Source organism: Penicillium argentinense, assembly GCF_028826775.1.
Source record: "Penicillium argentinense strain IBT 30761 chromosome Unknown utg000002l_segment0_segment0, whole genome shotgun sequence".
Taxonomy (NCBI): domain Eukaryota; kingdom Fungi; phylum Ascomycota; class Eurotiomycetes; order Eurotiales; family Aspergillaceae; genus Penicillium; species Penicillium argentinense.
In genome coordinates, this window is record NW_026622661.1 from 2,035,922 (window position 1) to 2,062,314 (window position 26,393).

At 51.1% G+C, this 26,393-nt stretch overlaps 7 protein-coding genes across 7 annotated transcripts; 2 read left to right on the top strand and 5 right to left on the bottom strand.

Moving 5' to 3' along the window:
* Positions 1 to 105: 105 nt before the first annotated feature.
* N7532_001605 (aldehyde dehydrogenase family protein) lies at positions 106 to 1,817 on the bottom strand (the record flags this gene model as incomplete). The annotated part of the gene is made up of 5 exons (XM_056614099.1): positions 106 to 1,005; positions 1,065 to 1,139; positions 1,194 to 1,552; positions 1,617 to 1,686; positions 1,755 to 1,817. The coding sequence occupies 5 exons, from the start codon at positions 1,815 to 1,817 to the stop codon at positions 106 to 108; spliced, it is 1,467 nt and encodes a 488-aa protein (XP_056479140.1).
* Positions 1,818 to 2,836: 1,019 nt separating this feature from the next.
* Positions 2,837 to 6,736, bottom strand: N7532_001606 (uncharacterized protein; the record flags this gene model as incomplete). Its single annotated transcript, XM_056614100.1, has 1 exon — positions 2,837 to 6,736. One exon carries the CDS (start codon positions 6,734 to 6,736, stop codon positions 2,837 to 2,839), a length of 3,900 nt encoding a protein of 1,299 aa, XP_056479141.1.
* Positions 6,737 to 8,064: 1,328 nt separating this feature from the next.
* N7532_001607 (putative MFS transporter) lies at positions 8,065 to 9,965 on the bottom strand (the record flags this gene model as incomplete). Its single annotated transcript, XM_056614101.1, has 7 exons — positions 8,065 to 8,416; positions 8,473 to 8,677; positions 8,731 to 9,136; positions 9,190 to 9,234; positions 9,286 to 9,503; positions 9,561 to 9,672; positions 9,729 to 9,965. The coding sequence occupies 7 exons, from the start codon at positions 9,963 to 9,965 to the stop codon at positions 8,065 to 8,067; spliced, it is 1,575 nt and encodes a 524-aa protein (XP_056479142.1).
* A 1,236-nt stretch (positions 9,966 to 11,201) lies between these two features.
* Positions 11,202 to 13,599, bottom strand: N7532_001608 (putative MFS transporter; the record flags this gene model as incomplete). The annotated part of the gene is made up of 3 exons (XM_056614102.1): positions 11,202 to 11,389; positions 11,449 to 13,290; positions 13,398 to 13,599. 3 exons carry the CDS (start codon positions 13,597 to 13,599, stop codon positions 11,202 to 11,204), a joined length of 2,232 nt encoding a protein of 743 aa, XP_056479143.1.
* A 1,728-nt stretch (positions 13,600 to 15,327) lies between these two features.
* On the bottom strand, positions 15,328 to 16,918 carry N7532_001609 (uncharacterized protein; the record flags this gene model as incomplete). Its single annotated transcript, XM_056614103.1, has 4 exons — positions 15,328 to 15,504; positions 15,553 to 16,005; positions 16,059 to 16,314; positions 16,371 to 16,918. 4 exons carry the CDS (start codon positions 16,916 to 16,918, stop codon positions 15,328 to 15,330), a joined length of 1,434 nt encoding a protein of 477 aa, XP_056479144.1.
* Positions 16,919 to 19,130: 2,212 nt separating this feature from the next.
* On the top strand, positions 19,131 to 20,835 carry N7532_001610 (TMEM165/GDT1 family protein; the record flags this gene model as incomplete). The annotated part of the gene is made up of 3 exons (XM_056614104.1): positions 19,131 to 19,739; positions 19,796 to 20,711; positions 20,768 to 20,835. 3 exons carry the CDS (start codon positions 19,131 to 19,133, stop codon positions 20,833 to 20,835), a joined length of 1,593 nt encoding a protein of 530 aa, XP_056479145.1.
* Positions 20,836 to 21,811: 976 nt separating this feature from the next.
* On the top strand, positions 21,812 to 24,908 carry N7532_001611 (telomere repeat binding factor family protein; the record flags this gene model as incomplete). The annotated part of the gene is made up of 4 exons (XM_056614105.1): positions 21,812 to 22,001; positions 22,163 to 22,803; positions 22,869 to 24,808; positions 24,863 to 24,908. 4 exons carry the CDS (start codon positions 21,812 to 21,814, stop codon positions 24,906 to 24,908), a joined length of 2,817 nt encoding a protein of 938 aa, XP_056479146.1.
* Between the last annotated feature and the right edge of the window lie 1,485 nt (positions 24,909 to 26,393).

A 26,393-nucleotide genomic window follows, 5' to 3' on the forward strand; every position in this document is an offset into this window, starting at 1 on the left:
AAGTTTAGATGAGAAACAAGAAGTGAAAATATGAGACGGTAGCAAATTTGCTCAAAAGCCGACGATTCAATTTGAGAAATTTTTAAACTGAGATTCACGACAAAATCACTCATCATCAATACTAATCAAAACAGTCTTAGTCTCCAAATAGTTATCAAGACTAACAGTCCATCCCTCCCGACCAATCCCACTAGCTTTATACCCACCAAACGGCATATCTTTAGCCGTAGTCGGAGAAGTACAGTTAACACCAACACTTCCAGATTCAAGCTTCTTCGCCATCCGCAAAGCCCGACTGATATCCTTGGTGTAGACGGCCGCATAAAGACCATACTCAGTATCATTAGCCTTCGCAACAACCTCGTCCTCATCACGGAATGTGTTAATATGCACGACGGGACCAAAAATCTCCTCCTTCATCGGCCTCGCGTTCTCAGGTGTTTCCAGGAACAAAGTGGGGGAGATGAAGAACCCGTTCTTCCCATCGGACGGCTCAGCACCCAACGCCAGCTTACCGACCTTCTTCGCCTCCTCGATATAAGACTGGATTTGCTTGTATTGGATCTCATCAGCCTGGGGGCCGTGTGTGGTTGTGGGAAGGAGAGGGTCGCCGCTGTTGACCTGGGCGAAACTCTTCTGGAACAGTTCAATGAACTTCTGAGCGATGGACTCGTGGACGTAGATTCGGGTGTTGGCCATGCAGACTTGGCCGCTGTTGAAGTGGATGCTGGACTTGGTCTGCTCGACGGCCTTTTCGATGTTGGCATCTGGGAAGATGATTGCGGGGGACTTGCCGCCCAGTTCCAGAATGACGTTTTTCAGGTTCGACTTTGCTGCTGCGGCTTGGATGAGGCGGCCCGTTCGGCCCGAGCCTGTGAAGCTTATGACACGGATGTCCATGTGGTGGGACATCACGTTGCCGGAGACCTGGCCGTGGCCGTGGATGATGTTGATCACGCCAGGAGGGAATCCTGCTTTTTCGACGAGGGTTGCGATCTTGGCTGACTGTGTTGACCCAAGATTTAGTGATTTGACAAAAGGAGTGTATATCCTCATGGTCCTACCGTCAACGGAGCCTTTTCACTGCTCTTCACAATGACTGTGTTGCCGGTAATCAAGGCCGGAGCACACTTTCCAATCTTAAGAACTCGTCAGAAACATGCAGGCATATGAATAGCATGAAGGTAACTGACCAAGAACAAAATAGGCACATTCCAAGGAATAATCGCACCAACAACACCATATGGCTGACGCATAGTGATATTGACAAAACCAGGCGTATTGAGACTGGTTGTTCCCTGCGCATCATAGCCCGTCTCGGCATAGTGCTCCAAAGACTCTGCAGTAACAAAAGACTCAAAATACATCGAGACCGGCCGGCCCATGGACAAAGCCTCAAGCTCAGCAAGCTCATCATGAGATTCGCGAATCAATTGGGCCAGCTTCTTGAAGTACGTTCCACGGTCCGACGGGGCGAGCGCAGACCACGCGGGAAACGCAGCCTTTGCAGCGGCAACGGCAGCATTTGTGTCGGCTTCAGTCGCCTCAGAGACTAGATCGATCAACATGGTGAGATTGGTCAATTCCGGGGAGTGTTGCAGTCAAGTCAAAAGTACCTGAAGCGAATTTCTCGCCCGTCGCGGGTGAGGACAGGTCGAATGTACCGCCGTCGGAGGCTTCGACGAACTGCGCACTGTCAGCACCCCCACGGATTCACATTATTATTGAGATATCGCGAGCTAAACGCAACCCACCTTGCCGTTGATGAAAAGGCGCGTCTCGAAAGATTTCACCTTCGGCTGCTGCGAGATACTCATGGCGTCTTATGTCTGGACAGGGTGGAATCGGACGGTGATTGGCGGGGCGAGAAGGCAATCCTTGTTCGACAGCTTCGCGGTAGCTGTACGGCGGTTCTTATAGAAAAACTGACAGCTCGCTTGTCAGAATCTGTCCGTGGAAGTGCGAGTGGATTTGTCCGATTGGGACAGTCCAAGTGGATCCGGATGACCCCGCATGAGAAGTACGAGGCTGCCAGAACAAATCAAATCAGGAGGGCGATGCTGAAATTTGACGGAGTGCACTAGGACTAGTTGAATGAGGGAAATGCATGGCTGATCATCGGATGCCAATACATTAATTCGCCCGTCCCCGAGGTCTCCCCGAGGCATTTTGATCTTAAGCAGTGTTTGGCTTGTTGGCGTGGGATGGTTTGTAAGCGTCGTCACTGCTTTAAGGAGGCTGTCGCAGCTTGATTTATCCAAACAGGTAATAAAATGGATGAAGATAGTGTATAAATTATATTCGTATGAAATCGTGTATTTTTCATTTTTAATATTAGTAGCCTTGTCGATTCATGCAAACGTTCAGCTTGGGATAGCCGGTTCGGCACCCCAGGCTGGGATAGGGAAAACAATATGCGAAAACGCCCGGCCGTTAGCTGCCGTATATCTAGCCGGACCTCGATGCTATATGCACAAGTGATGTATGCTCCTCCCAAATAAAAACGAGAATGTAAATGGAAGAAATGATGCGCGAGGGAAAATAAAAGCGGTTAGATAGCACTACAAACATTGACCACTTGACTATTTTGATAATGCAAATCGACATGATCAAATATAATCAGGTGTCTGCAGTCAATGACGGAGATTGCAATATAATTTCCATCAAATTCAGATAAGACAGACCGAAACGCAAGCATAATGGTCACTTTCTGTATCATTTGATGCGAGATGGTGAAATAGGCATTGAAAGTAAAGCCAGATGTCCAGGAAAAAAAAAAAAAAGAGGAAACGCTTATAAGCAAAAGGTCGAACAAAGTTCAAGAGAAGAGATCCTATCATGGCGCCTTCTTCCGTTCCTTCTCCAACCCGTTCTTTTCCCACTCGTCCAGAAGGCGGGAGACCTCCCGGAATGAAACGGGCTTGGTGAGGAACATGTCCACGCCAGAGGCAAGTGCCTCAGATTCATCCCGGGAGCTACTCAGTCCCGTCAGAGCAATGATGATAGCCGGCCTGCGATCGTCGTTCTCCTTCTCCATGGCGCGAATGGCACGAGTTGCTTCGAATCCGTTCATCACAGGCATCGAGATGTCCATGAAGATGATGTCGAAGCCAGTTTGTAACCGCTCCACGGCCTCAACGGCAAGCTTGCCGTTCTCCGCGGACGCGAGCTCGGAAAGCTTGCGTTTCTTCATGAATGTCATCATGAGGTTGAGGTTGATGCGGTTGTCATCTACGACAAGTACTCGCGCAGTTGAATCGATGCTCCCTTCGACTAGTGGCGCCGGGAGAGGAGCCGCGGCGATGGCATCAGGAGGAGAGGACACGACAGAGGGCGCATTCGGCGGAGGCTCTCCAGTCGATTTGGGGCCAGTCCCAGCTACCAGTGGCGGTGAAACGCTGGGCGGCGAAGGTGATAGCGCGAATGCGGGAGATTTGACCGTGGGGGTAATCGGGGGTGTTCTGATGACGAGATCCAGTGACTCCATCGGATTCTGGAGAACAGAAGCCGGTGTCACCACCGTAGAGCGAGAGTTTTGGAAGCACTTCAACACGCTGCGAGCCAGCTTGTGAGGCCCACAAGGGCGTCGAATGATGTTGACCGATGTGGCAAGTGCCAGCCACTCAGACCGTGCCATGCTGTAATCAACGGGCTTATGGCAGAGGATGAGCAAAGACGGCAAGGTGGCAGTCAGCGGTGTATTGCGCAATTCTGGCAACATCGCCTCTTCAATGACCAGCATATCCAACGGAAGATGAGAGGGCCAAGAGACGATCTCGACCCTAAACCAGTCTCTGAGGTATTTCCCGATCTCGGCCCAGGTCTGATTCTCTGCGATCTTTTCTGGCTCCACGCCCCAGAAAGCAGCCCGTTTGCCAGGGTAGCCTTCCTGGAGCAGAAGGGTCTGTGTCAAGGCTTCATTTTGCTGACAATTGTCCGACGCTTGGTCAACCGGCGGGCTTTCTTCGCCAACCGGACGTGCGAGAGGCAGAGAAACACGTACGGTCGTACCTTCACCAGGCCTTGAACGGACACGAATGTTGCCATTCAACGCCTTGACCAGGCTTCGAACGATCGACAGTCCCAAACCGGTACCCACTGCCAACGAGTCCTCTTGTGCGAACGGCATATAGAGCTTTCTGCGAAGGAATTCTTCCGAGATACCCTTTCCGGTGTCAGACACAGTCAACGTGACAAGATCCTCTAAACCTTGCCGCCGGGAGCGACCTTCAGATTGGCTTGATGCTTCTAGACTGACAGTGACACGACCCGAGTCCGTGTATTTCATCGCATTGCCGAAAATGTTCATGATAATGCGCCGAAGAGCACCCGGTTGCGTGCGGTAAATCCAATCGCGAGGCGCCACATCAATGATGACATCGACGTTGGATCGGCCAGTACTCATCTTGGGGGTATTTGAGGACAAAACTGAGAGATCAGCGGACGCACTGGAATTCTGTCCGTAAGCAAGACCCAGGCAGATCCCTTCCACGACCTCTTCGACCAAGATCGCAAGATCAGTCACAACATATGAATCGAGATGGGATGCCAGCTCGTCCGTTCCTTTGAAGTCGAGTGGCGATTCCTTCCTCCGTTTCAAGGAACGCAATGTTCGCTCAAGCGAAACAACCTTGCTGAAGTCGAGGACTTGGTTCATCGTATCAAGCAGGGTACGACCACAAGCATTGACTGTCTCTAGCAGTGAATTTTGGAACTCGTTGAGATTGGTCCCGTTTAGGAACTCTGCTGCCGCAAGGATACCGTGCAGTGGACTGCGCAGTTCGTGAGATATACTACCGATGAAATCACCTTTCTGTCGATCGGCAATGAGCGACTCAATACGACTGTATTCTGCCATGATGGACGAGCCAAACCCAAGAACCGAGCTCAACTCAACCGCAGAAGAGAAAACTTGGGTTTCCACAGTAGTCCAGCAGAAGCATCCAGCGAACCACTGTGAACTCACGGCATTCCAAAGCGGGACGAACATGATCTGGGTTGCATTGGGAAAATATTGATTCAACATCGTGTTTTCGGCTGCCTTGCGGCGCTTGCCCAGGGGTTTCGAAACGTCGATTGGAGGCATACCGGGGGGTGAGCAACTCGAGGCTGAAGCAGCCTGGTCGTACGGCAAATGGTCATCATCATCAGATGTGGAGATCAATCCATCTCGGTGGAAGGACCAAAGTTTGCCCTTGGGATAGCGGCGCAGATTCAGTTGAAGGAACGACCGATCAATACCGGCCGCGGGGGAGGCACTAAGAGCTCCGGCCCGAGGAGCAAATGGCTCATCAAAGGTTGACATGGACAAAACGATCGCGGGACCACTGGCATCACTCATGGAGCAGTCGCTTGCGCTCTCGCCGTCGGCGAACGGGGGGCTGTTGGCCTCCAAGAAGATAACTCCACCATCACTTTTCAACTCCAAACTCTCGCGTAGCAAATTGGCCGCTCGTTTGAAGCACCAGGAATTGCCGTGAGAATCATCAGGAGGAAGTCGATTCCGGCTGCTACTGGTGATCCACTCGGGCAAGGAGCTTGCTCCACCCGAAGTCCACGTATCAAGCTTGGATCCGCCCGAACTAATTGACTGTGCATCGGTGCTCAAGGAACGGTCATTAGGTGGGCTATTCGATGCGCCCTGAGGTGTTCCTTCTGACTGCGACATTTGGTCGTACTGGACAGAGCTACCACGAGATCCACCGGAGACACTGATCCGATTGTTTGTTGAAGGTGGTGTCGTAGAGAGAGACGGCGCACAGCTATCAGCGCGAGAGGGGTCGCCGCTTTCCACGAAGCTCGAGCTTCCTTCAACGAAATAGCTTAATCCGCGCGAAAGCCGTGCCGCTCGGCGACCTTCAGAAGCTTGTCGGCACACTTTGAGATAATCCATAACCAGCATTGACAATGATCCCAGTGTATCCTTTTCTAACGGCGTCAATCCATCGCGCGGGGTCTTGTCCATCACAAAGAAACAACCCAGATTGATGTTGTTGTCGGTTGAGAGTGGTGTTCCGGCATAGAATCGGAAATTCGGACATTTTTTGACGAATGACAGGTTGCGGTAACGCTCGTGCTCGGAGAGGTCGTTGACAACAAGGAACGAATACTGGGCATTTTCACGAACGGAGGACGGCAGGGCAACAGTATCCTGTCGGGAGGGAAGAAAGAATATGAGCCTTTGCACTGCTTGGAAAGACGAGAGGGTTGCAAAAAGGGTAAGACCTCTGCGAGAGGTCCGATTCCTATGTTTGTCTTGGATACTTACCCGGCACAAGTTCCATGTCTTGCGACTGCCAGTGGTACCCGACCAAATTGCATCTTTATGATCGTGGATCGAGTTATCATTTATATTCACAGACTTGGTAGCCTCAGAGAGCATATATTGTGCATCTCGGTCGAGGATGCAAATAAAAGCCCGCTCTACATTCAGCCGTAGGGCAGCCAGTTGCGCAAACGAAGTCAGAGTGTTGTTGGAAAGACCCAATACCAGCTCCTCCGGTCCGATTGCGGTCGAGGGGCCCGACGTAGCACTGCTACTGGAGTTCCCTTCCACTGACCCTTCATTCTGTGGCGTATTCGAACTCCCCGTCGAACCCGATGTCGCATTTTCCCCCGCAGATAACCACACCGGAAGGAAGCTTGTCGGTCCCACTGGCTGGTAATAGCGGTAAAGTTCTCTCACGCGCCGATCCTCGCCATGCTCAATGCCCTGTTTCGGTCTTGTTTCTTCCATTGCTGTGCTGCTAGCTTCGGAGACGCTGGGGCACAGTCATGCATTCTTGAGCCCCCCCGCGTATGAAGTCGAAGCAAGCCGGAGGTCGCGCAAGCACGCGGGGTTCAATCCGTGTGTTCGTTCGCAGGCGAGGTTGGGGGTTGCCGTCCGAGGCTAAAAGAATGTGAAGTGGAAAGTGTCAGGGAAGTCTAGAGGTACCACTAGACGGCTCATCGAGCGGAGGAAAATGCGAATTGTTCTTGGTCGGTGTGTGCAAAAAGTAGCCAATTCAACAACCGTCCCCACCAGCATTCACGAGAATAGGAAGGAATTGGGAGCAAAGCGGACCTAAGAGCAATAAAAATTCCCAAGGAGAGGCCACTGTGCACTCAAACTGTAAGGTGGGGACGGGGCATCAGGAAGAAAAGTCCTGGCGATCTGATTAGTGGCTTGGAACAGATGTGCAATGTGACTCGATCGGCCGTGTACCCTGGTCTCCATCGATTGCCCAACCAGGTCGGGGGACCTGTGGAAGGGGTTGAGTGTGCGAAGGACATTGGTGAGACTGGATGAACCAGAGAGGTGGAGGGACGATCCACGATGCGAAACATACGAGCGGTACCTCGCGGTCAGTACAGTACATCGCAGGAGGTGAATGTACATCAGGTACTGTGTGGGAGGAGGGGATGTTGTTGGAGAAAGCCACTCTGGGGTCGCCAGGGGTGGCGCGTGCCAATCACGACCCATGTTAGCCTCAGGCTACCAATGGGGGCATCGAACATGCACAACGTTTGGGAGCTTCACCACTTCGCCTTCCACAATCCACATCCTCCACACGACCATCATCAATCTGCACGGTGGAGCAGATCGTTCCTGGCGGCTGAGGGGATTATTTGCATGGGTCCAGTCACCAAGTTCCACCAAGCCTGGCCCACCTGGCCCAAAGCTCCCAGCTACGTCGCCGCCGACGACATCAGGCGGCGTTTTCGGGTGCAATATTCAAAGAGCCATCAGCCATCAGCCATTCGTCACCGGGCTCCTCTTCCAGCTGACTGGCGTTTTGCGGCTACTTCTAGTGTCGCTGGAGTTCGCATTGCAAGGCAGCCGATGCACTGGCGGCGCGGCCGTGATGCGGTGGCGGTGGCGGTGGCGACTCTCTTACCGTATCGGGTGTCGTGTGTACCCGATACGCACGGATTAAGTCCCCAACTTGGTAAGCGGTACTTGGTGATACATTTAGCCTCGGCCTGCATCTAAAACTTAACCTTTGACCGTCTGATATGATTAAAATGACTTTTCTAGATGCTTCACTTCCTGATGATCGGCCTATCCTCTTCTTCAGTCATACCTTACGTGTTGTGACCCGTCACCGCACCCCAGACATATGCCACCCATCCCCCAACTGTCAGAACCAGCAGTGCGCCAAAGCAGACAATTGAGATGTTCCGCGTCCGCTGGGCATTCGTCACTAGACTGCGCTCTCGGTTGGCCCCGATGATGTCTGCCCCCGACGTCAGTCGCTTCTTTCGAGTCCATTGCAATGGCGCGAGGTAGTCGTTCAGGAACGAGCCGATCAGCAGCGCAGCACCCACTACCAGAGAGGCGCACGCGAAGAACAAATACACCTGTACAACTCGTCGGTAGGAGTTGTCGTCCGCGTCTTGCAAGGCTCCGATGATGATTCGGATGATGATACTCATGCTGCAATGGGTCAGCGACACGACTGGATATCAGAGACGACAGGGAACGCCACATACGCATTGTTCATGGTCACTTTAAGTGCATATGCGGAGCCAAATACGGACTGATGCCAGAGGGTTGTGCGGATACCGTCAATGATAGAAGTCGGACCCAAAGACATGGCAATGGCATAGATGCCGAATGATGCCCCGGTGCCTGGGGTGGAGGTCGCAAAGTTGAGAAGGATCATACTCAAGCACATGCCCAAGCCACAGGTGAACACTGAAATATCATTAGCTTGGTGGATTTCATTTTGCCAGATGTTAGCAACTCACAAACGGACGCCCGGTGTCCCAGTACGTCGAGGAAAACTCCTAGGCAGGGCACCAAAAAGAAACCGGCATATTGAGACAAAGAGCTATACCATCCAGCCTTGATGGCATCGACCGCGAACCGCTGTTCGGCTAGCTCCGTGGCATTTTGGCTGAATGTCGAGGCCGTGCTGGTCTGGAATAGAGAGAAAGCCAAAACAGCCCAAAACATCCACGGCAACTCGAACATCTTCTGAAACTCGAACTTTTTGTTCCTCTCCGTCAGCTGTTCGTCGGTCGCAGTATCACGTCGACCCCGGTAATGCTTGCTGCAATACTTATTGAAGAACCAGAATACCGCTGTCGCGACGTTGGTGAAGAGGTTCATGAATACGGCCATCCAAAAGACCCAAGCGAAATTGCCAGTGTTCTTTAATCATCAGCTTCATCGCCTGACTCTGAAATGCCATAGGATTAACTCACCTTGGCAATAATATTTGCCGTAGATGTTCCAACGAATCCGCCGATCTACGTTCAGTTAGTTATCATGAATTTTGACCGATCTGCCTGTTTTCATACTTTTCCAATAGCCAGTTCAAACCCAAGAGTTGATGCAAACCCATTGCTTGGCGCGAACCATGAAGAAAACATTTTGTACTGGGCAATCTGCGTCGCAATATCGCCCAGGGCAAGTATCACCCTGCCTCCAATCATAAAATTGAACGAGCGAACAGTTGTAGCAGCCGCGACCAAAATCGATCCGAGGGTATAAACGATGTTTCCGTACACGATCATTTCTGTCGACCTTTAGCCAACGCAATTTCTTGTCTCTTGTCCAATGTTTGGGCACATACCAGCACCACCAACCCGATCGGTTACAATGCCACTGGGCAAAAGGAGAACAGTCGCCATGAAGTTCTCACTAGCTTCGAGGAGGGAGAATTGTACGTTATTAATGTGCATGTCCTATGAAGAGCCCCATGTCAGTACAAGTTCGACCTCGTAAATTCGATCGCTGTCACCTTTTTGATGGTACTCTTCATCGCAGACGTCACGTTAGAACTCCAATGCGACCCGAAACTGATACATGAGATCAGGAGAACTGCGAAAAGTTTCGCAAACAATGGCGGCTGCTTCCTCCCATCATCTGACTCATTCTCCTTCAAGACATTGTCTGCGTTTGGAGGGCGACCGTCGTCAGACACAGGCTCTGCCACCACATCCGTCACGGTCTTTGCTACCGATTCTTTGGCCGCCATTGTCAATTCATGCTTAGAAATCGGAACAAGACGGAGAAGATATTTACAAGAGATCGGCGCCGTCGTAGCTACTTAAGCAAATGAAACAATGGCCACCAGGTCCGGCATAGTGAAAACCCGCCCGACTGGACACGAAGTAAAAACATGCTCGGTGGACCCGGACGATCAGATAACGGGCATCTTCCGAGAACAGTAAGTCTAAATTGGGGTCGATCAAGCATGTTGAACGGTCGCTCTCGCCATTCTCCAATTGTAATACGTAACCGTGCAGCGCCGAGGAATTCTTGTATTCGTTGTGATCTGATAAGATTGTTGGGTTCGGCTATTTGCCCTAAATGGAACATGGTGAAGTCTTTTGGGTTTAGTTCCAGTGAAAACCCTCCAACTCGGCGCTTCGTCGGCGAAACGCATCCATTCAGCCAAGGAACTTGACATGCTGCCGGAGGCATTTGTCGTGTCTGACCAATTCGTTGCTCCGACCTGACTGTTCTACTTTTGTTCACAAGGTCCGAGCATGCTGTCATCCGGTCTTTAAGCACTTCCTCGAGGCTCAGATGGACCTATCCATCCGCAAAGAGGAAGGAAACCACAGCTGGGTGGAGATTTTAGGAAGAAAGCTTTTCGGTGGATGGAGACGAAAAAAAGATTAGAATACGCAGCGTGAGTAAGACCGGCCGAATTGTTGAGCTCCACCCTGCTAGAATCATGGAATGGTATCCAGAGCCACGTGTGTCTCGATGCAGATGCTGTGCCTGTCACTTTTGTTGCTGTGGAGTAGAAAAGGGATCTGGGTAATTTTGCCGTACAGCGGCGTCTAGGCCATTTATTTGCTAGCATAATATCTAATGCAGACGTCCTGTGTATAGCTGTTGGATTGGCAAGCATTACATAGCGACATGGTTCTTGGCAAGAATGGAAATCGGAGCCGATCCGTAGCTTTCAATTGTTGGGCTCTGTCTTCTCGACTTTTGACACCACGGTTCCGGTATTAAGATGCACCATATCTTGCCTTCAGATTGAGAGACAGAACGTACGAGCAGTGGTGCTGATCGGGTGTTCGGGTATGGAAGGTGGAGAATTCAATATAGGGCATAGTGATTCCCACCGCTCCGAGTGTCGGAAAAAGCTGTTCAAATATCCAATTTCATACTGGCTTGATCAGGCCAATGCCAAATCATTCTAAATCCAATATATGCAATGTTCATGACATGTCTCGTAGTTCTGAAAAGATGCAAACTAAAACCGCTCCATCAAACGTTTACGCACTGTCCACATGCGAGCCCGCTTGCCATAAATGTACATGGGGATCGACATTAGCAGGCAGAACAATTGAATACCACCAATGGCAAGGAAAACTGTCCGAGAACCGTCGGACTCGAGCCAGTTAACAATGAAAAGTGAGAAAATGAGGCCGTGGAAGATATCTAGACGGACAGCGTTAGCATCAGGTGCTTCACTCATAGATCAAGCGGAACAAACATACTCTTGCTGAAATTCAGCGTTACCAGTGCCTCTCCAGCATACTGGCGATAACTATCCACACAGAAGGTAATGGCAGTGGTACTTCCAAGACAGCAGCCAAATGAAATCATTCCAAAGAAAACTGTGGGCACAATCCAGTGGTCCATGAGCTGGGCACTCCAGCCGAAGCCCATGAGTCCGATCACTGTTGACAGGGCGATGGGAATGGCCATGACAAGGCGGAACTCGGGTTCGTAGACACCGCCATTACGGCTTGTGAGGAATCGGGCGACAATATCGGACACTTTTCCTGCAACTGCAGTGCCAAGTAAACCGCCAACGAAGGGAGAGATGTATATAAGACCCGTTTGGAGTGCAGTAAATCCGTAGTGATCGGCGCTTTCGTAGACGACGGACACGGATTCGGAGAGCACGATCAACCAGCCAACCGACAGTGAGTATACGACTGTGGACCATAAAACAGAGGGATACGCGAATAGAATGAACGGGCGAACGGCAATCTTGAGCCACTTATCGTGCGCGATTCGTCCATTCCAGACCTTCAGCATGGACAGGTACGGCAACTTAGGTTTCTCGCGGAGGCGATTAGTGTAGTGGAGTGTAGAGCTGATAGATGCTCCAGGCTCAAGTGACTCGCTGCGAGCAGGTGAGATAGCTCCACTGCGGGCTGCTTCCAAGTCACTTGGGTTATGCTGTGGCGCTAGAGCTGCTGGAGGCGGGTGTAGTAGACCATCTGGTCTCTCAACTGCGGGAGTCGAGGGCTCTGTGATGATGTGATCCTCGGTGGGCGCAAGGTGAACGTTGGGTGGAAGATCTTCGGTTTCACGAGCATGGGCCGGTTTCTCGTTCTCTGTCCCCTCTGGCTCATCGGCAAATCCAACATGTGCATGCTTTGGCTTCCTGGGAGCTGGAGACTGCGCGGTTTCTTCCTTTTTCTGACTTGTTTCGGACGGTCCATCGGGGATCTGCGCATGCGACCGCCGTCCTCGGAACCCATGAGAGACCAAATCAGACACGGTTCGAGGCATGTGTGGACGCTTATATTGATGACGTCTAGGGCGAGGTGTTCGATCCCAGAAAGTCTCTGGTACGAAGAAAAATAGGAGTATTAAGCAAGCGCCGACGATGATGGCGACAATCCAGAATACCCAGCGCCATCCAAGAGTCCCAATGACGGCTGCACTGGCCAGTGGAACGAGGTTCTTGCCACCGAGGAGAAGCAGGGTGTAGATACCCACGCGATAAGCCCTCTCGTGCAAGAAATAGATTTCGGCAATAGTCGCAGATGGAAGACATTCTACCGGACTCACAGCAATGCCCTGGAAAATTCGAGCGACCACTAGACTGGAATAATTGGGAGAAGCCGCGCACCAGACTCCAGAGATGATGAACATGCTCGCGCCCAGCAGATAGACGGGTCTTTTGCCGAAGAGAATCGCCGTTGGTGACATAACAACTGATCCCAGTCCCATGCCCATCATGTATAGACCGGTTGTATACGCAACTTTCTGCTTGGGGACGTCATATGTCTCCGAGACGCTAGTGAATCCTGCTGCGAGGATGGTGGTCATGCCACCGCCCATGAGACAATAAAATCCCAAGGATATCAACGCCGCATCTCTCTGCCATACTGGCCAATTGAGAGGATCATTCACGGAATCGTCAGGTTGGGGATCAAGCACGATTTGTCCGTCTGCCGTTTTCTTCTTCTGCGGTGCGGCAGTGCGAGAGGAAGAGCGCGAGGGCGGTTGGGAGGAAGGGAGAGATGACGCAGATGTGCGTCGAGGCTGGTGCCTCAAGCCCAGAGGCTCGTTTCGATTTGACGACAGAAGAAGGACGGTACCTATTCATCGCCCGCGATTAGAAACCATTTTGCTCTGTCCTGTCTGTGAGGACCCGGGTGCTACCCTGATATTCATGCAGGAGGGTTACGGGAGCATTGCCACATACCAGGAACTTCATCTGTCTCTTTGTCACTCAGAATACCCAGAGTTGCTCTCGAGCGGTATGTCGATTTCTCGTGGACTTCGGTCTTATTCCACGGATTCGTCCCGAACAACTTCCTCCAACGTGATCCCGTCTGTTCAGCATTATTGTTGGTGGCTTTCGGTTCGCGTGCATCCGAGGATGGCTGATCTTCCGTCGTTTGCATCTTGAATGATATTTGAAATGGTGTAAATGAGTACTAGTATGAATTAATCTGCGCAGACTAGTTATAGTAAAAAATTGAGTTAGTCATAGCTTCTCCAGGTGGATGGTGAGAGACTCACGTCTATTGCGAGAGACCTGCAGATGTATGATGCAGTATGATATTTGTCTTATGCGGGAATGCGCACTGCTTCGTCCAATATAAGAATGTCCGGTGTAGGTCCAGCTCGAGGTTGAATCGATATTTATTCCCAAGATTCCCGTTGTGGGAGTTCGCGATCAACGCTTGCGATAGAACCCGGGCAGCGTCAACTGAATCGCAAGACCGCGCGACATAACTTGGCTGGGGCTGTACAAAGAACAGTGGTGAGCAAGAGGCCAACTTATGAGCCGTTGTCAGACGATGGCAGCAAGCATCAGCCGGCAGGAGATCGTCGCCGCGTGGCCAACGTGGGGGGAGGCGGTGAGCCGATCAAAACCTCCCGAGATAACGGCGGTTTGGGCCGTATCACAAAAGCTGCGAGGATTCGACACTTCGACGGGTACGCCATGCTTGATAGCTTTATTTACTCGCGGGGCTTGGCCCTGGATCGACGGCTTTGATCGCGCTAGCGCATCCGCGTGCATCGTCGGACTCCGAGCCACCGCACGTTTCCGGTCGCGCCAGCACAATGGCGTCGGTGTGCGTCTCACTGGCTTAGCCAACACGCCTCGTCCAGCAGTCGATCTGCCATCACGCAAGACTTTGCGATCACGCCAACGAGATAGCCTCTCGCACGGCTCCGATGCCTCGTGCCCGTTGAGCACGAGGTGTTTAATCCGGACGAGGCGCAACCTCAATGGTCGAGCAAGGGATGGCCAAATGCACCCGGCCATTCTTGAATTCCAAGCGCCCCACTATCTCCCCCTTGACCCCGAATATCGGTTGGCACGTTGCTCAACGCCACTCCTGTCTGATGCCTGATTGGTAGCTGGCGATGGGCTGGGGCCATCTTTTCTACTCCTCGGGGGATCTAGCGCTGAATGGCGGTTGCTCAGATGATGCTCAGTGACAGTTCCAGCTGACTTGGTTCAGTATTGGCCGGCGTCATCTTGCAGTAGCAAATAAATTCTTTGTCGCGGGGAAAGCGTTCAATATTCGAATCGCGCGGCTGAAAGTCTGTTTTCGATAGCTCCGCGCCATGTGCTCGAGCTGTTCCATGGCGTCATTCGACATTGGCAGTTGATCCATGCGCCTTTCAGAGGGTCGGTCAAGACTTTCCACGGCTGCTTCCTTGACACGTTATCCACAACGTCTATCCAGCATTCTCAGTCGCCCCGTTCATGCGTCGCTAATTCTCTGGCTGGCTAACATGCGATTGATATGCTTGGCAAGCTTCCGCTGCTGCCGCCGCTGGTGAGGGGTAGCCGATGCCGAGAGTCCATCGAACATGTCTGCGGTTGGAGGTCGGGGGGTATCAAAAACCTGCGTCTTGACCCTCGTCAGAATTCGAGAATGATATTCGAGCATGCTGACATGTTTTTTATGGATACCCCTCATTTTAACTGATCATCCAGGATAACTCAGATCAACAATATAAACTCTACGTTCTTTCTAATTGGATACCTTCCAAAGGGTCGTACAAATGAACTGGCTCTGATCATTATCTTCAAGTGACCGGTTCTATATATGCCTCAAGATAAATCAGTTCCAATCAGTGTACCCTGCCGCCGGCATCTATCCACAATGGGCCTATACAGTATTCTTCAACTGTTTCGCCAGAGCATCATCCACGGACTTGGCCAGATCCTGGGCGGTACCCTTTGCCCCACCTTTGGGAATGGAAGCCCCTGCTGTCATGACTACTCGCTCCGGCCGCTCAACGCTCATATATCGATTTGTACGCGTTTTATGGGCACTGCGGAAAGTCTGCAGAAGGTCAGCAAGTCGCCCACAATGTGTAGAAGCCAAACATACTCGCAGTTGTTTGAGGATCCCATCTAATTGTTTCTTCACTTCAACATCTCCAGCCCTTTCGGCTTCTTCCCGAAAACCGTGTTTCTTGACCGACTCAATGAACTCCCGTTGCGTGGCAGGGATATAATTCAAACGCGACTCGTCATTGAGGAAGTGTTCGAATCCAAAAAAGCCATCCAGAAGATTGAACAGGATCAGATGACCTCCCGACAAACCGTCGTACTCTTTAAACTTCCCATCCACGAACTTGCCGGCAGCCCAGCCGTGGAAGCCTTGGATATAGCCCACGAAGAGGCTGTGTGGAATCTTTGAGCTCACGACGTACTCGTAGTACACTCGCATCGTGTTGCGAAGATGCCAATTGACTTGTGCGAGTTGTTGACTGCATTGTTGCTTTTGGTTCCGCTCGAAGGCAGCAATGGCCTGCGCCAAGTGATAGTAAACTGGTAGAGACTTTTGACGATGTTAGCGTGGCTCATCCAGGTCACGGCTTGTAAAGGACATACCTCTTTCTCGGTTCCAGTAAAAGAGTAAACCAAATTGTACTCTGCTGACGGGACCGGCTCGGCCATGCCGTTGTTCAGCTTGTATACGAGCTCCCCGTTGCTGTCAAAGTTGCAATGGAAATTTGACATGAGATTTCCACCCTGAGAGTTTACCCCATATCGACGTTGGAGGAACGCCCACGGGATGTCGAGCTCTTGTGGGAAATCAATGATTTTCTCCTCTTGTGCAACCTTCACGATAGGAACAGTCCCCCATCTGTCATTCCTTGTAAGCTGCAAGAAGTATGAGATGCATAACGGAAGGAGTCTTACCTAAACCCATGTCGCAGGTTCGCGATGCAGGCAAAGAACCCGTTGCATGCAACACCTTGCAAGCCCGTCGAGCCTGCTTGATCGGAGATGGCAAAAACAGACTGCACAGCTTCAAGGTTGATTCGCTCCTTAAGGAGCCTCTGCAAGCGTTTTCGATACTCTAGGCGTCGACTTTGGTTAATTTCATCGTTTGTAGAGACAGTATCGACCGATATCAAGGCCGCTAGTTCCTGGAAGATATCGTGATATGGTTGAAGTGCTTTTGGCCAAGAATCTCTGTGGGTTGCTTTGGGAGGCCATGAGCCGGCACCATCCACCTTGACCATTCTCTGCAAGGCCTTTATTGTTTCATGACTATCACGAGTTTCTTTGACTCGAGAGATGTAGTCTTGGCGTGGGGTGGGCATGACATTCAGAGTACCAACAATACATAAAATGCTTATAATGTAAATCCCAGGTGTCATGGTGTGTAGGCGAAGAACCATATCTTGAAGCAAACCAAAGATAATGGCAACTGTAGAAGGCAGATACTGGATGATCAAAGACATTGTTTCGAACAATCCCCAAATTGTATATGGCGAATTTGATTTGAGATGATTCGGGACTATTGCTGGCTTATATAGCTTGTCTCGAGACCCTTGCCACTCGATTTGAAGTCATGTTCGAAGAAGTATCGACTTTCTTTGTAAAAGTAGGCTCTCTTGCCATCTGCATGAAGACAAAAACGTAGCAGTCAATCCTCTTCAATCGCGAGTCGCATCGCAGCATTTTGAGATTCAGGACAATGTGTAACCTCGGAATCAAATCCACCGGGTCTTCCGAGTAACTGGGCGTCGTTCGAGCTGGGGAGATGCCTGTGTGGTACAGTTGAGACCGCACGATAAGTGGCCAGAGAAGGGGATAATGCTTACTGTCTCTGGCTTTCCTTCTTTTCTTGGAAGATTGACACCCCCACTTGATGTTGCATTATCGTATAGAATTGCATCGCACCTGCTTATCCTTGCGTAACTTCTTCTATATGAGAACAACTTTTCGGGACTGTCAAGAGACTTCTCGGGTTTTCCTTTTATGTCCTGCAGCCTTAGTGCGAACGTATGCAAGGGTTCACTTGGACGTGTTTCAATCCAGCTGGCCGGCAATACCCATCTTCCGTCGGTGCTTCAGAGTCTCTTCTTTTGACAACCGGAACTTACTGGCAGAGTTCTGTAAAGAGCGAGCCTCTTCATGTCCTGGCGTCCCTTGACTGTAAGCACACGAAGCAATCTATCATCCACATGATGTGTCATTTGCCACACAACATTGTGATTTCCAGTTCGTGAGAAAATGCCCGAACTTGGAAATGACGACAAGAGAAAACACTAGAGGTTAATGGAGGGTGGTCCTTGACAATAACTGGCGGCAACTAATGAGCGTAGTGGTAGATCATTGCCCATTCCGTCTCAGATGTCTACCATCTACAATGGTGTGTAACATGACAGGCATCCGCTGCCATATGCATCTAGTTGTAAATTGGGCATTAGCTCGAGTTCTCTGTGAGCATAGATAGTTCGCCGGAGGTTTTAGCCGTGGTTTTTCGGTGGAATCGCCGATCTTTCATTCGTTCGATTGTACCGAATCCCTGGGTTGACAATCTTCAGAATCATGCAGTGTAATCCCTGGTAATCTTTATTTTTCCGGGCCTATGGAAAGAAAGAATAAGTGGAGAAGTAGACCGCCTGTTGAACAATCGATCCCTACCACAACTGTGCCCAAGTACGAGTGCGATGGGACTGGTGCCTGAGATCCATCTCACATTATACTCGGAATTTGGACAGTCTGTGCTTGAGAATTACGTACAAAATATTTCACATGGTAGTTTCCACGACATTCAGTGTGGTAGACAGAATAGAATACATAATTTGATCTCAATTTTGCTGCAGGGTCATGACTTCCAAAGTTGTCCTTTTCCGAAGCTTGGAAATAGCAGCGCATCGTACTTGTCGTGGCGCAGCAACGGGTGCATCTACTTCAGGACATATTGAGAAACACCCATCTTTGTTGCAACTATGTCCTGGAGTAACCTTAACTTCGTTTACGTGTCGTCGCTGTGTTTTTATTTTTTATTTTTATTTGGTCAGGTACAAAAATTGAATCAAATGATAGAGGCGTGGGCAATGCTTGTTGAGTGGGACAGGTCTATATATATTTGGCGTTAATATGGGTGGCATGCAGGGGTACATATTAGCACCAACATTATTTATCTCTAGTCTGGCGCAAACCCACACAGTGCATATCCAGGCCCATCAAGGCCAGTTCAAAGTAATTTTTCAACGAGACAAAAAATTGAGTAGACCACTCCAGTTGAAGAATGCGTCAATCAGAGACTCGCGATTAGCAGCCACTTGTGGTGTGGGGGTCACGTGGGGCCGCCCCTTTGCAAGAACACCGCAACCTTTTGCCTCAAACACCACCGGCCTTCGCTCCTTGACGTCTTTTTTCATATTCAATCCTAATCTCAGCTCTTTTTTCGTTTATTTTTTTCGTTTATTTTTCATCATTCTTTTCGTCCCGCCGCTACACCAAGTCCCTCCCGAATTTTCTTGATCGTGTGCCGTACCCTCCGGAGTCTTCTCGCGTCTGGACCCCGTGGCAGTCTTGAAATTCGATCGGCCCGACACCGAGTTGATTACCTTCCAAATCTCCCACCAACACTCCCTCCCAACCCATTCGACCGCCATCGCCGTCGTGCCGCTCGTTTCGCGGTAGCTGCCGCCATTCACGATGAAAATCAACCTCTCCTCGTCGCTGATCCTTCTCCTTCCCGCGCTGTCGACTGCGTTGGTGGACGTGCCTCAGTCGACAGCTCGCGCCTCATATGGTTCTTCGGGCCTCCAAAATCGCTACACTGAACCTGACTCATACGCTTCTGGCAATGTTGCTAAAGGGTTACAGGGAAGCCCCGTGGACCGTCAAGATGGCAAACCTCACGCAGGCCCGTGGGTAGAAACGGGCGCAGAACGTGACCGCAAGAGCTCAGGTACTACTATCAAAGGAAGTGACGAGTACGAGGTCGTGCCCTCGAAGCTTGATATGAAAATCCCGTCGTCGGACCACATAAGCACTGAAGATGGAAAAGTGATTCCACATTCCAATGGAGGCGTGATGGACGATCCTCACCGAGCGGGTCCAAAAGAAGGCACAAGGGGTACTGAGGGTGGTGTGTCGGAGAAGAGCAAGGACTACCAGTATGCGGACAAATTGCCTGGAAGTCCCAAAGAGGCGCCCCCGTTACCTCACAGCGAGATGCAAAAGCTGCCGTCGGATGGCGACAGCAGCTCCGGAGGGAGTGGGCGAACTGCCGATGACTCGAGCACACGCGGCAAGCTTGAGGTAGGCTCCATACGCTTCTCAAAATGCGTTAAGCATGATTCACTAACCTTTAAAAGAAACCCGCCGATCTGCCCAACAAACCACACGATATCCCCCACCCCCAGCCTCCCTCTCAGATGAAGGAAGATCCTTTGGCCATTGAACATTCATCAACTGGATCTGGATCATACGCCGGCTCCACCTCAAGCTACGACAAGACCACCGGCCTTCCCGAAGAGAGCGATGGTCTCCATTCGCTTGTTTTCGCATTTACCATGATCGTTGTCTCAGAGATTGGAGACAAGACTTTCCTTGTGGCCGCACTAATGGCCATGCGACACCCACGATTGGTCGTGTTCTCGTCTGCGTTCTCCGCGTTGATCGCCATGACCGTCCTCTCAGCCGTCCTTGGCCACGCCGTTCCCACGCTGATTCCCAAGTCCGTCACAAAGTTCATGGCTGCGATCCTTTTCTTGGTTTTTGGCGCCAAGATGTTGAAAGAGGGTCGCGAGATGTCTCCGGACGAGGGTGTTGGCGAGGAAATGCGCGAGGTGGAGCAGGAACTGGAAGAAAAGGAACAAGAGCAAATTCGCTTGGGCCGTCGTCGTTCGTCGGTCACGCCCCATAACCTGGAAGCCGGCCGTGCTGGCGGTCGCCCCAAGTCGCGTGGAAACCGCATGCCTTCTCCCCCGGAGAGCATTTCCTCTTCTTCCTCTCGTGGCTCATCCCCCAACCCTCAACACCGCCTGAACGACTTCATGGCGGGCGTGAGCAACCTCTTTTCCCTTCTCCTCAGCCCCGCGTGGGTTCAAACCTTTGTTATGACATTCCTCGGCGAATGGGGTGACCGCAGCCAGATCGCCACCATTGCCATGGCCGCTGGCCAGGACTATTGGTGGGTCACGATTGGCGCGATCACCGGCCACGGTCTCTGCACGGCTGCCGCTGTCATCGGCGGACGTGCGATCGCAGGCCGTGTCAGCATGCGCGTCGGTATGTTATCATCACCTCAACTCTTCTTCGTTCCAAAACTAACAGTTGAACTCTAGTTACGCTGGGTGGCGCCGTGGCGTTCCTTGTATTTGGCATCATCTACCTGATCGAAGGCTTTTTCTGAACAGAACGTGGGAGGACTGTATTCGATTCGCGGCGTGTCTCGCTGTGTGGGGGAAATGGTCAATATCTGACGCACTGTGCCCTACATTAATTAATGACAATAATACTATCAGCGCTGGCCTGGAAAAAGAGCACCAGGCAATTCACTCTGAACTCAATTCGCGATTTATGATAAAATGTAGCATGTAGGCGTTTTTGGCGACCTGTATGTCAAACTGAGAGGATGTGGGGATTTTTAATAAAGTGATCCAGGATTTCTGCGTAGAGCTCGTATGCCGAAGACGCTGAGAAATTGGAATGACAACCTCGGAAATTTGTTGACGCGGTTATGTACTTGTAGCGGTACTCACTTTCTTCGGCCGTACGACCTTTTGGTGCGGGTCATTTTTATCCTGGCGTATTCAGCGTCATTTACTCGCGATATTCCCGCGGTAAGACCCGGCAATGGCAGATCAGAGTGGATATGAAGGATCGAAGTGGGTATGGGGATCTGGGGATCCGAGTGCCAAAAAACCTTAAGACTTAAACCCTGGGCCATTCTTTAATTTGTAAACCCTAGACACCAGGCATGAACCCTAAACCCTCTAAACCCTAAATCCTGGGGGAAATTTCGCCAATTCGCTGTCCACCACTGAACATGAAGGGTCTGATACTATGGGCACAGTTTTTAAAAGTTTTTAATTTTCTCACAGACGTCGTCTTCATCTCAATATTTGCGCTTCATTTCTTTGTCAAATCGTCAGGCATCAACTGGAAAAAATATATTCCGGCCCGGAAGCTAGAGTTACCCCGAATTCTCGTCGCGTCGCTGACTCCACCCATCCCGACATCCTTTCACCTTCTAATTTCCACCGAAACGCCCTGACTTATCTGGAGCTTGCTCGGATACTCGTACCCAACAATTCATCGATCGCGCGACAGTTGTTCCTCCATCAGCACGCGGGTGTTGATCCCCAACGCTCGGTTCACCGCCCCGGATGGCACGCGCCGCAGCGCCCCCGCGTCGGGTGACCCGAAGCCAAAGCCGCGAGCCTGCCAAGAATGGCACAAGTCCTGTCAAAGGAGCCCATCCAGCTGGGAAGAGAGCAACTGGGAAGACAGCAGCTGGGAAGACAGCAGCTGGGAATACAGCAGCTGGGAAGACTACCACTGGTAAGACTACCACTGGTTAGTGCTGATTCAGAGCATTCATCACCCAAACCTGATAGCCATATCTCAAGTCCCGTTACCTCATACTCCTGTCACTTCCCTGCTCTTTGTTTTTGTTTCCTCTTTTTGCCTTCCCAGTTCACTTGAACTTCACCGTGTCGATTTTCTGACTCTGGCAGGATTGAACACGGTGGCCGAGGAATCGCCGCGCAAGTCACGCCAGAAAGGTACTGCAACCTCGCTTGTCACTGAGTCTCCCGAAAACCACGAAGGCCACACCAACCTGTCCGGTACGACATTCTTGACTGACGCCCATTCTCGCCGAGATGGCCACTGGAATCCACACGAGGAGGCCAAACTCCAAACACTCATCATGCTCGATGAGTTTCCCGGCCTCCACGAGGCGACGGATCGTATTCTGGGCTTGTACAAGGCGCACGGAGCTGATCCAAAACCAATTCTTACCATCGCAAAAAGACATGCGGACCCCACAACTACCGAAAACAGACGCCTAGCCCCCGCGATAAAAAGACTACTCGCCCAGATGGAAACGTTTACCGAGCGTCAGTTTATCCGGCCGTTTGATATCTCGACCAAGATCGAGCCGGTGCCTGCTACACGGCACTTTGGAGAATGGAATCCAATGCCTCTTGTGTACAGAGCCAATTGTGCTCGTCTAGCGCTGTTCGTTTTCAACGCGACAAAGAACCCAGTTTCTCGCGGAAACATCGTCCGAGAGCTAGAGGAGGAACATTTCCCTCAGCCTTTCCTGCAAAGCATCGTCAAGGACACTGAATCCTTACCCACCCCTGGGGAGCAAGTGCCGCTGAAAAAGCAACTCTTGAATTGGGAATGGAAATTCGAACACAACATTTCATTGCTCAGCTCATAAGCAGCAAGGATGAGAAAGGGTTTGATGCTGTCCAATGTCTGCTGGAAACGTTCTACAATAAAGAGGCACTGGAAGACGCAATCAAGGAGAACGGTTCTCCTGACCCTGACTCCGCCCCTCCCCCTGCTAGTCTGCGCGGATTCCCTGTCGAAGGTCTCAGTGACGAGATGGGTCTTCTTCCCGAGGCCTTCCATGTCACCGTCACTGACCACGTCTTGGAGTTGCAGGAGGCTATAGTCAACGAGGACGACGAGGTTGACCCGAAGGCCTTGCAAGCTGCTTTCTCGTGGAATCGCCTTCAGATGCGCACTGCGCGGTTTTTGTGGTCCCGCGAGCAAGAACTTCGTCATCAGGTAGAAATGCTGCCGGAGGTGGATGATGTCAGGGAATACATCGAGACAAGGGCCGACGATGGTGATCTTTCGTTTTGGGAGGCCGAGAATTCTGACCAGCAAAAGTCAAAGTCACCACACCCCGAAACGGAAAGCCAGCAGCGCAGCGAGCAAGTGCTGCCTTCTACGGAAAGGGATGAAGGAGATACCCCATCTCCTCTACTCCCGGGAACTTCCACTGAGGGGGCGGAAGCACAGATTCCTCAGTCCTCTGCGGCTGTTGTAAAGGGAACTCCAAATCGCCAAAATACTCAATATTCCGCGGCTGCTGTACAAGGAACTCCAGCTCGCCAAACGTCTCAACTCTCTACGCCTGTTGGACGAAGAACCCCAGCCTGCCAAACTAAGCAGATTCAAAGAACACCCGAACACCCGGCCTCTGTAGGACAGAGAAATTCAGCGAGCCAGAAAAAGCAGTCCACGTCCAAGAGTGAACTCAATAAGAAGCCTTCCAAGCGTTCGAGTGAGAAAACCATGGCGACCCATATGGACTTAATGAAGAAGCGCAGAGAAGCTCGTCGGCAACGCGAAGCGGTCAATGCAACGCCGCAAACCGCCCGCCGCTCCTCTGCGGCGGAAGATGGCGACTTTCCTTCCGTTGGAACGTTGATCCGCGATGCTGCTGCCACCCGTAACGCTAGATCGCCCATGGAGGTTGCGCAAACGCCTGAGCCGGAACAAGGGCACCGGGTAATGGATGCCGATTCTACTCTTCTCGGGGACGGCGATGATCTGGACTTGACGAATCCCCATGAGAACGATCTCATGCAGTCCAACAGTCCCCCTGGCTCTGAAAGAACGCGCCAAGTCAGCTATAACCAGGGCCGATTTTTTGGCTCTCCTCAGAAAAGTCAAACGTCAGGCCCGCAAAAGCAGAAACAGTCCACGCCACGACGGACCCTCCTCGACCCTCAGAACACTCGCTCGCGAGTTATCTGGACTGATGATGAGGACAGTCCGCATGCCGAAGAACATCAGCCGCCGCCCTCTCGGTCCACCCAAGCAACAAGAAAGCGTCGTCGTAGTGTGGCAGACGATGACTCCGACGATGACTTTGACCAAGATGACCGCGAGCTCGATATCCAGTCCTGCCGGGCCCACAAGCCCAGCAAGCGGAAACGAGTGTCAAGCGAAGATGGCGATCCGGGAAATCAGCTCCGGGGCGACCTAATGGCAAGCAGCCAGCCCGCGCAGACCCAAGAGCAAGAAAATTCTACCCCACCCACTTCTACCCAGCTCGAGTCTCCGCAGCCAACCCCATCGCAGACTGCAATAGCCCGTATCAACGCCATCGATCCGCCGCCTAGTCAGTCTCGTTGGTCACAACTGGGTCCTTTTGACACCGCGGCCCCCAGGAAGAGATGGTCTGCAAACGAGGAAGAACGTCTCGTCGACCTGGTCACACGTAGTGGCCCGAGATGGGCCGATATCAAGAGAATTGACGCTGTTTGCCCCCGATCCGACGGCGGCCCTCTGTTGACCCACCGCACCCAAGTCCAGCTCAAGGACAAGGCGCGTAACATCAAGAAGAAATACATTCGGTACGTCTATGCTATCATTTCCTTTTTTGATAATCTTGCTAACGCTTTATACAGAGAGGGCCGACCGCTCCCGAAGAACTTTGACCAAATTACGTGCTAGACCTGGCTGGGATTCGACATAAAGTTGACACTTGTGAATATCGTTTTGTTATTATTGATTGCCCTGGCTCCTGCTCCTTTTTGCTTTCACTTTAGGCACGCTGATACCCCTGTTCATTCTGGTTTTTTACCGTTCTTTTCTTCATATTTATTTTTATCTTCGTGTTCATTATGATACCTTTTATTCACTTTAACCTTATTTTTTATCTACAGTAAAAATCACTATCGGCCTCAAATCAGCGTGCGCAACTTCAGGTATTTGATTTTCACGTATACATTGTGTGATCTATCGAGTAGGTAAGCGGGAAAATGCATATTATCTAAGAAGCCTGTCCATCAAACCTTGCTTATAATGACGGGCCGCTGTTTGAGAAAGAAAGTTCAGAACAGCGGTGTTTTCTTTCACAACTGCTTCCCAAAGTGCGGATTTCTTTTGGTCAGTCAGGTTAGTAACATCTGCTCCATATTCGACCAACAATCGAATCGTCTGGTCGACCCTAGTGCCAGTACTGTGATCTGCAATATCTATTGCAGCTCAAGGATAGACTCTCCATCCTTGTTCTTGGCGTTGGGGTCGGTTCCTTTCTTCAAAAGGAGATTGGTAACAGATGGGTATTTTCAGGCGCATCGCTGCCCAAAGGACCGATTCTCCGTTCTCATATCTCCAGTCGACAAGCGCTCCGTTGGCCAAAAGAATCTCCCTCAACTATAGAAGCCGAAGATTGTTGGACTGTGACCAGAAGAGTTCTCGCCACGAGGTGCCTTGTCTCTACTTGACGATGCAAAAGAAAAGGCGATAAAGAGCCAGGTGGGGGTTTCATATCGTGTTTCTTTTCCCAACAATCCCATGTATCCAGGGGCCAGGTACGGAGGATCTTCTTGAGTATGGTTGTTTTTCATCACCACATCATTTTTAGAGGGACCGATCAGCAACCCGTACAGCGATGGTTTTGAGTCATCAATTCGGATTAGTTAGTTATGTCGATTTTTCGTCCAGTCTGTAGGAACAAGCCGACAATCCCAACATGGCGAATGAACAGGGCCAGAAGAAATGCCGTCACTGCTTTGGATGTTTGAGGGCGTTCTCGAGTAGAGGACTGCATTTTCATGTGATCAATTGTGTGAAAGTCACGCAAATCCCGCCATCCGTATTTTGAAAGAGTTCTTTGCAGACGGAAGTAATTTCTTCGGCTTCTGGAGTGAATATCTACTCAAAGCTCCCAGAAAAGCTTCAAATTTTCAATTTGTCCGCTGAAAGTCGCTGCAAAATCGGAGACGGTGTTTCCGGAATGATATCAGGATCCAAATCGACCTGAGCACCAGCATCCAAGAGAGTACGGGCCACAGACCCATTACCGCAAGATGATGCAGCAGAAAGAGATCTATAGCCCTGGAAGCGAAGATTGAGATCCACGTCATGTTCCAGAAGGACTTCGAAAGTTTGATTGTGCCCATGGGACGCAGCTTCCACCAAAGGCAGTTCGAC